The sequence below is a fragment of the Papaver somniferum genome, unplaced genomic scaffold, assembly GCF_003573695.1.
Source record: "Papaver somniferum cultivar HN1 unplaced genomic scaffold, ASM357369v1 unplaced-scaffold_30, whole genome shotgun sequence".
Lineage (NCBI taxonomy): Eukaryota > Viridiplantae > Streptophyta > Magnoliopsida > Ranunculales > Papaveraceae > Papaver > Papaver somniferum.
Window position 1 is genome coordinate 31,729 of NW_020641040.1, and position 9,778 is coordinate 41,506.

At 36.1% G+C, this 9,778-nt stretch overlaps 1 protein-coding gene across 1 annotated transcript; it reads right to left on the minus strand.

The window, feature by feature from the left end:
• Window positions 1-672, minus strand: LOC113341651. The gene has a single exon (XM_026586445.1). It carries the CDS (start codon window positions 670-672, stop codon window positions 1-3), a length of 672 nt encoding a protein of 223 aa, XP_026442230.1.
• Between the last annotated feature and the right edge of the window lie 9,106 nt (window positions 673-9,778).

Below are 9,778 nucleotides of genomic sequence, written 5' to 3' on the forward strand. Positions count from 1 at the left end.
TCAAGCATTCCAGGAAAAACCACGATATTTTCCTTCTTTAAGTAACTTTTTGATGTCATCTTCGTTTGGTTTTCTCAAGTATTGCTTCTCGAAAACACCAATTATAGCATCACAAAAGCGTTTCAGGCATTCAACTGCAGTACTTTCACCAATCTGAATGTACTCATCAACATAATCGGCTGGACAACCATATGCAAGCATTTTCACTGAGGCCATCATCTTTTGCAGAGGACTCAAACTATACTTCTTAGAAGCATCAACCCTTTGTGTAAAGTAGTCGTCATGGTTATGAATTCCACGTAAAATACGCTTAAATAGATCAATATCCATCCGATAGAGACAACGAAAATAACTTGGTGGATATTTCGACTCCTCGCCACTGTCTTTGATAATTAAATTATAACGAACCTTTCTATCGCGTTCGATGTATCTTCTACCCAAAACTGATCCACCGTGAGGACCCTTGACATTTATCATCGTAGTTGCAACCATGGCTGGAACAATAGAGGTGATAATTCCAGTTGATTTCTTCATTGCAGCAGTACCGTATAAGTTGTCTCCAAACCGTTGTTTCTTTCTAAAGCTCCGGAAAACAGATAATGAATCATCCCCATCAGATTCACTACCAGAAGACGAACTATCATTGTCATATGGAAGTTTTGATGATGCCATCATGGATATTCAACCTAAAAAATGTTGCATATGCTCAAAGATCAATAAATACTATACAACCAGAAATCAAAAATAAACATATTACATATCAACGTTAAAGTATGTGACATCATGGACTTATTATTCTACTGTTAGAGAGAAACATCAAACATACAAATCAAATCGGCATAACTTTCTCTCTGACAAAGTCGGTAACAACGAAGATCGATAGACAATTGAATGGTATTATGCTATTACATTAACTCTAATTTTTTAAAGAAATAGAATACTGTAACAAACTATAATATTGATCTGGATATCTTCATGGAGATTCAATTAATCTATAAAAGAGAAGTTATTGATAAAAAAAAGAAAAAGAAAACATAGTTATCCGATTGATACACAGTACATACGAGATGGTACGAGATCGTTTTCTTGCTTTGGTTGAAAAAACAAGGGAGAAAGTAAGAAAAGGGGAAGAAAAGCTTCGTTCTGGAAAGGAAGGAGAAAGGATATATAAATATCGTTAATCTATTTTATGATTAATAATTATTTTTAATAATAAAAATGCTAATTAGGATTGATACACATCCTTTTGGTGAACCTCTGAAACAAGAGGTCGAGCTAGAGGATGTCTATAGAAAAATATGCCATGTCATCTCCATGTTTGTTGAAGAGGTTAGAGTTGGAGAAAGATTTTAGGAAATATGGATTTGTATCCTACGTGGATGAAGACTTTTTTCCCCACACACATTCCGTTGGAGAAGCTCTTAATCCAATTTCTAATTTTTGGACTTTCATTGGTTATTATTTAATGAGTGCGAATTTGTACACCCCTCTAAAACCGGAATGCACGTTCCGGTCCTCTTTATTGGAGAATTACGTTGGCAGAAATCAGTTATTTTCTCGTAATAAGAGCTTCTCCAATGGATTGTATGTGAAGATAAATGTCTACGTCCACATAGGATAGATATTCATTTTTCGTAAAATTCCTTCTTAAATAAATGTGAAGATGACATGGTTTAATTTTTGTTAGACATTGTGAAGGTGAATGTCTAGTTTTAGACATTCACCTTGACGATGTCAAGCTATCCTAGTAAGAGCTTCTCCAATAGTTGATGTGCTTATTTCATATGTGTCATCATTGTCTTGACTTTCTCTTGGTAAAAATTCCCTTAATATAAATTCACAAATATTGGGAACTAAAAAAATTCATCTCCAACCCAAATCAATCTTAATGTTTTGTTTCTTAAGTGTTATTTAATAATTGGTTGACAATCATTCAATTTTTATTTTATCATTTATTTCACTAACATAAAAATGACTAGCATAGGAAGACATTGTCAGGGTGAATATCTAGTTAGACATTCACCCTGACAATGTCTTCCCAAAATTAAGCCACGTCACTCCATATTCATTTCAATCTCCACCATTGATTTAATTTAGGAGTTATGTAATGAGAGTCGAGATTCTAAACATGGAGGTAATGGGGCCAATAGTTAAATAATCAACCAATCAGAAGAATATGTTAAATATACACTCTTTAGAGGAGTGTGAACAAATTTGGACTCGTTGGAGAAGGGTTTTAGAGAAAATTGATGTGTATCCCATGTGGATTTAAATATTTATCCTCACAAACATTTCATTGGAGAAGTTCTGAGTTTTTGCTTACCTAATATGATTGGAGAAGCTCTAACCTTTTGCTTACCTAAATTAATTTCAATATATTAAATACATTGTAGCTCTAACAAAATCTAAAAATTACTAAAAATAAAATTTACGTTTAATCCATGAAAAATCACAAACAACGCTATTGAAGATGAACTATTTTTCCTCCCTAAACTTGTGGAAAAATTGGAATGAGGATGTCTTGTTTGTGTTGCCATCTAGGAAACACACACAACCATCATTGAAGAAGCTCTAAAAACCTAATTTCACTCCAAGAGTTAAGGAAAATTCTCTGTCCACTATTCCTCCTTCTTATCTCGGTACTCCTTTTTTAATATCTTTAACGTCTTCATTTGGTTTTTCCTTCGAAATCTATGGTTGATTCTTCACTGAAAAAAAAAAGAAAAAATGACGACGAACCGGTTGATAATGCGATTGATCATCATGACTAGTGATGATGATTGTTTACAAGGATATACCATTAAAACTTGTTTTTGCTTAATAGACACCGATGAGAATATTGATGGAGATAATAAAGAGTGAAACACCAGGAATTCCAAGTTAAAATACCGAACAAAATATTGATTTTTTAATACAATTGAATCGACCACGTAGCCTAAAGAATGTATAAATGCTAAAATTTTGGGTTGGAACTTGGAAATTAGGATCACTCTTTGGACTGCGCGATTATTAGTTGAGGTAATTAAAGTGAAATCTTGTCGTTCCAAAGCGAGCTTTGGAATAACTTAGGAAAATTAGGTTAATGTAGTTTTAATCTCTAATATTGGATTTGTGAATGTGACCTGCAATAATATCTACACTCCCGTGCCTACTCTCGCATATTTGTAACTAAGATACTTAGTTTATATGGAGGACTATCACATCTAGTATATCCAATGTGGGACTGAAGGTCCTCTTTTATTAATCCATATGAAAATGAGGAAGCATCCCTAATGACCTATAGGTCACAAGATCAAATCCAAACCAAAAACTAATTTTGTCAACTGCAACAACAATGTTTACCTTATTAAAAAAAACAATAGCAAAGTTACCAAGACGCTAACGCCAATTCAGACCAATTATAATTGATTTCAACCGACCAAAAAGACCCTTATTACTTTCTCCATGGTTATTTTAGAGTTAGTTTTAGTTTTTGGTACCTTTTAGATTAAAAGTTACTGAAAAAAATGGGTTTAATATGATCCCAATGCATATGAACTTTATTTTTCACACAAAACTTGTTTGACTTATTGATGTGGAAGTTAGAAAAGAATCCTAATCAGATGTATTCAAGATCCAAGCACTGCCATGACGCAAATAAGTTTTGCTTTGTTTGGAACAAAACTAATTTGACATAATAATATGGATTTGATCCATTGACTCCCTGGTATGGATAGAAAAATTGTAATGATAGGAGTATCATTCAAGAATTAGTGCAAATTTTCGTTTTTATTTTTAATGATTGTTATATGATCTTATCAAACTCTGTATAATTCTGATTTTTAAGTCGATACAAATTAGCATTTCCTTGAAGAAAAAAAGAAACCCTGTAAAAAAATACGTACTCTCTTCGTCAAAGTTTAAACTAAAAAGTATATAAACGAAAAATTCAATAAAGCAACAATTATTTCGATTTTTAAGTCGATACAAATTAGCATTTCCTTGAAGAAAAAAAGAAATCTTGTAAAAAAATACGTATTCTCTTGGTCAAAGTTTAAACTAAAAAGTATATAAATGACAAATTCAATAAAGCGACAATTATTTTATAGTATCCTACGTAGCATTTAACATTCCGGTTATTAACACATTGGGGCTTTCCTTAGCAGAAACTTATTAAGAAGCATATGCTCCTCTTGTCAAAGCGTAAAATCAAAAATAATATCAAAAAAAAAAATCAATAAAACAACGATTATCAAATGGTATCAGTATCAGAGCGGATTCAACATCAAAATATCCATTTTTCTGTGAAGCCTCACTCCGACATCATCTAAAAATAACTGGTATATCAACTTCACAGTATTACCGTTTACCTTATTCTTTTTAGTGAAGTCAATGAAAGCATATTAGATGATGTGGGACAATAAACCGCACCAAATTCTTTAAAAAGAGGACGATAGAATCGCGCCAAATTCCTTAACTAGATAAATCGCGCCAAATTCCCACGAACAGACAATAGGCTGAGCTGTCTTATAGGTAAGCCCAAGCCCATAATCCTTGAAATTCCTTACTGCAATTGGAACAAGAAATATACCTTTGATTCCGTGGAACAAATTATTTTCACGTTTTCCTACTTTGCGTTTATATTTTACAAAAAATGTGTTCAGCAAAATCGAAATGTGGCTGCTAAAAATCTAGAATCTAGTGCCACAAGTAAATCAGATTTAATGGTGAAAATGATAACATTAGAATGATCAATGAAATGTAAGAAGAAAGAGGTGAGAGATACTGAAATGTTGACACCGGATTTAACGTAATTCGGCATACTGAGGCCTACGTCCACGGGTTAGTGATTTTATTGAGTGTGTAAGAAGAGGCTCCATTAAAGAGGAGTTCTGCAAGTGAAAGAGGTCCAACTGATCAAAAAGAGCCCCTCCCCCTATTCTACCCTAATCTCTTCCTTTATATCAGGAGAGAGGTACAAAGACATTTACCATATTACCCTTAGCTTAATAATTAAGCTAACATAGAAAGTTGTAGTGTATGTTGATGTAGAGTTGTAAGTTGATGAAACTTTAATCTACTGCCACGTGTCTATGATATATTTGGTATCTACAATTTGCCCCTTTTCTTGAGGGTTGTTGATGAACGATCCTTAAGAAAATATCTCCATGTCTTGACTGTACTTTTGCTTTGATAGTTGATGTTGTTGATGCTCTGTGCTTCGTCTTGACTAGGTCTGATGCTGCTATCGCGTCGCTGATGCTTGGCAATAGCGCAGAGAATTTTGTCCCTGGATCATGTGCTGCCCTGGTGGTTGCTTTTTCCCTTCCTTGTCATGATGAGAGATTTTTTCTTGAAATGTTCACTTAAGTACAAAGTTTTGCCGCCAATACTTACACATAAGCACACATTAGTGTAACGATCTCATCCCAATACGTTATGAACAGAGATGATAACTAGATGAATGGAACTCGCCATCCATTCAATCTTTATGAAAATCTGTACTACAACATTTTTATTATTTTTTTATTTTTTTTGTGTCAGATTCAAGAGGTAAGAGTACTTAGCTCTGTTGCGAGTGTCCATGTGGATCTGTCTTAACTGGTGTGTAGCTTTGCTTGTTTCTGGTTGTAAATGGTTGTGGGATAGACCTGCATGTTGCCAAAAGGGTTGAGATTTAGGTTGGTGCACTTACTTCTTATGGAGATGGTTGCCCATTGGTGCTACTTGTCTTGCTAGGAGCGTGGTAGACTTTGTTGAATTGTATTGTACTGGAGGCTTGGTTATGTTTTTCTGAAACAAGAAAACCAAACGATACTGCTCAGCGACTCAAATATGTATTAACTTAGTTTTAACTTGACCTGCAGGTGGCTTGATTTTTTCTTTGATTGATGGAGTTGTCTTTCGGTTTTGAATTGATTCTGCCCCAGTGAAAGATTCACGCTCTGCTGCTCTAGACTTCTTCACTTTGACTGCATTAGACAGTGAAGAATGTAACGCTAACGCTGGAGTATACATACTTGCCCCCATTCTTTGCGAGATTCCGAGGTATCCTTGATCAATGTCGACTCAAGGATTGAATCTGCGAAGGTTTGTAGTTGCATCGTCCATAGCACATGCACGTAGTGATGGTGGTACGGAGTATCATGTCGAAGGCCGTTTGGGGTATACTGGATGTACTACTCTAGGCTTACATACCTGCAAAACCAAAGAACATTGAAACTGGTCTGTTAACATTTGCAGGATGCATACACATGTGAGTTGGGTTAAGTTGCCTGCATCATTCTGTTACAGTTGTACAAGCCGAATGAGTTCAGTTCTCCTTCGTATGTACTAGCACCTTGTCCTGACTGGAGCCAATGGCGCCTCCATCTTTTGTTGTTCACGCGTATGCCAAATTAGTCCATATGGAAACAATTAATAATAATAAGCAATGATTTCTGTATAAAGGATATATTCTAGCAAAAATTGCCGACTGATAGCACTTTATGAGTGTAGAGGTAATGAGATAAGTATCGTTGAGAAACGAATAAGAAGTATGTGGAGTGGAAGTACACGAAGTAACAATGGTCACTAACGAATAGAAGTATGATAAAAACAAAAACTCCGCAGTAAGTACTCTTCGACAAGAAGCATGAAGTATAAGAAGTAAGAAGCATAAATTGTTGAAGAAGTACACTGCGCGTAAGAAGTATAAAGTGCCGAAATAAGAATTATCAATCCTTGGAGTAGTCTGACGCACTACCAATAATGAGCATGAAGTATTCTTAAATAAGAAGTATGAAGTATACCCAATATGAAGTACACGAAGTATAACCAATTAGAAGTATGAAGTATAAGAGAGAAATACCACTCTTTACCGTTTATAAGGAGTAATAAGAAGTATTGCCTCTTGTTGAATGGCTTGGGCTCTCTGTAGAAGAATTTCGGTAAAGAATATGATACACCGAAGTATTAATACCTTCCCCTATTCTTTACCGAAGTTCTGAAACATCCATGCAAACAAAGAGCTCAAATGCGTCTTACCCTTTCTCATTGATACATGCTTTCTCGTAATTGTTGTGTGCAGCAGCAAAAATGGCTGGTGACTGACAGGTATTAACAGCTATGTCCAGCACTCAGCAGTAGCAACATATGTACATGACAGCTTTATGTCTTGTCTGTTGCGGATCGAACCATCGATTGGTGCTGAAGTCCATGTTCTGTAAGTGTGGGATGAGTGTTTGATCTCGTAAACTCACAAGGGGTTTTTACCTTGCGTTACGTGTGGACCTGTCACCCCGATGGCTAAACCCTGGCCAGGGGATTACCAAGCGGTGGGGATCCGAAACTCTCGGCAACGTGGCGTATGCAATATAAACAAACACCCGTTCCGCCGAGCTTCCAAAGGCGTGTCATGTTGGGTATCTCTTTCTTCTGGAAGCCTTCCCCCCGGTCATACACTCATAGACACTTACGGGGGAGTCCTGAGAGATTGCATGTAAGTGCTTTCCCCAGTATGATGTAACAATAAAGATTGTCAAGGGAGCACAGATAGTTGAGAAGAGCCTGATATTAGCTTCTTTTTGCAGCTCCTATAGCTCATTTTTGCATCTGCCTGAAGAGGGCTTTTTGCCCCCAGCGTTGTCAAGAAGAATAGATACAGAAAATTCCATTTTAGCGGATTAAAGATTAGCTAGAGAATTGAACACTTATTACGGATTGGATAAATCATATAGATTAGACACAAGGATTACTCAAACCATGTTAAACTAAAATAGATGAGACAGAAAGAAAATAAAACTTATTGGTTCCCATGAGGCCGTGACTATGTTGCGTGATGCAAACTTGCCGTTGAAGACGATAATGACAATCTGCGGTCTACTGGCTGCGCGACAGAACAGAACGGAAGCAGGAATCTTTTCTGAGAAGAAGTTGGTGTTTTCACAAACTTGCATTTTTCCCTAGTATGATGTAACAATAAAGATTAGATTAACAAGAAAGATAAACACCATAGTAGATGCAACAATAATAATTACTGAGAGAGTAATAACGAAGATGTAACAATAAAGGTTGTCAAGAGAGCACAGATAGTTGAGAAAAACCTGCTATTAACTCATTTTGAACCTGCGCTTTCAAGAAAAACAAAATACAATAGGATATTCGACAATAAAGATTAACGACAGAGTAATAACGAAGAGGTAACAATAAAATTTGTCGAGTGAATACACCAGTTGAGAATCAACGTGCTATTAACTCATTTTTGCGCCTGCCTAAAGCTCACTTTTTGCCCCCTGCCATGTCAAGATGAAGAAGAACAGAAAATGCCCTTAAATATTAATGATAGAATCTAACACTTATCGTTTTCTCTACGGTCTGCAAACTTTCCACAGGCATTTTGAATGTTGATAATCTTAGTTTCCATCTTTTTGAACTCCATGGATGTTGTTTTTTTTTGCGCAGGTTTAGTGAAACATCTTACTGTTGTTTCTATGGTGCATCAATGTAAATGTAAAACTTAGTGTTGTTTCAATGAAACATCTTACTATTGTTTCTGTAGTGCGTCAATGTAAAACGTGAAACATAATGTTGTTTCTATTTTGCAATGAAAAGTTATCCAGCAGTGTGAATTTTGAATGGCGTAAAATTTCTGAGAATCTAAAATCTGTCGTCGGCGACTGAAAACCGCCGGCCGGTATCGATACCCTGTGAACGTCGGAAAAAACCGACGTCATGAAATTATATATTATTGACGGTTTAACGGTTTTTAAACCGTCACAACATAAAAAAATCCGGCAACGGACGTCGTTACCGGAAAAAATGCAGGCGGAAAGAAAACAAGTGTGACGGTTTGACCAACCGCCACAAATATTCGTGACCTTTTACTAAACGACACAACTGATCTCAACCGTCACAAAAACATTTGTGTCGCCGGTAGTAACGACGGATTGTCGCCCGTCACAAAGTCACATTTGTGACGGTTTTTTGCTATTTGTGAGGGTTTTTTTCTATTTGTGACGGTTTTTCAATCAGATTATTTTAAGTGACTCTAGGGGGTTCAATTTCCACGTGTAATAACAATTTAAGTCTTTTATTCAATGAATGCTTAAAAAAAAAACAATCTACTTGTATATGCTTAGTGGGATCCTTATCCAAAGACATTTGATAAAATATAAATATATTTAGTGGGATAGAGGAGGGATCTGGTGGCTCTCTAAAAGAGTCACGGAAATAACCGCAAGTGCACGGTGTCGGAAAGTAGTGTGGTGCAAATACGGGTCGATCCGCAGGGACAAGGTGGGCTTATTTGCTATTTTTGGTTTCTTGCTTCCTTTGCTAACTTGTTCCTAGGGGTAGTGAACAGTGAGGTGGAAATGGTGAAATAAGAAGATTGTGGCAGTGTGTGAAACAAGTAAAGATTGTGATGTTAAGACACCACAGTGAGCAGTGAAGGTAAAACAAGTGAGCAGTGAAGGTAAAACAAGTGAAAGAAAACAAGAAAACAAAGCTAAACAGTTGAAGATGGAATTGTGGATGACAGGGAAGGTTGATGGCAAACTAGGGTTTAGATTCCACCTCTTAACCTAGACTAAGTCGGATATTCCAATTGCAACTAAATTATCCTCCCAAAGTACTAGCTATCTGATTAGAGCATAACTAGTCTAAGGTTTGGACCATAATCAATTAACATGGGCTGCTGCACTTTCAATCACAGGGGTATCCTAACTACAATGTATGCCTGACATACAATGTGAGAGCAAAGTGATGAGAGGCCAGAATTGTAGTCTCCTACACAGTGGAATTAAGGTTTCATCTTCAC

Bases quoted from the DNA above. Each gene is read 5' to 3' on its own strand.
- LOC113341651 (XM_026586445.1), bottom strand. From the start codon at position 672: ATGGCATCATCAAAACTTCCATATGACAATGATAGTTCGTCTTCTGGT.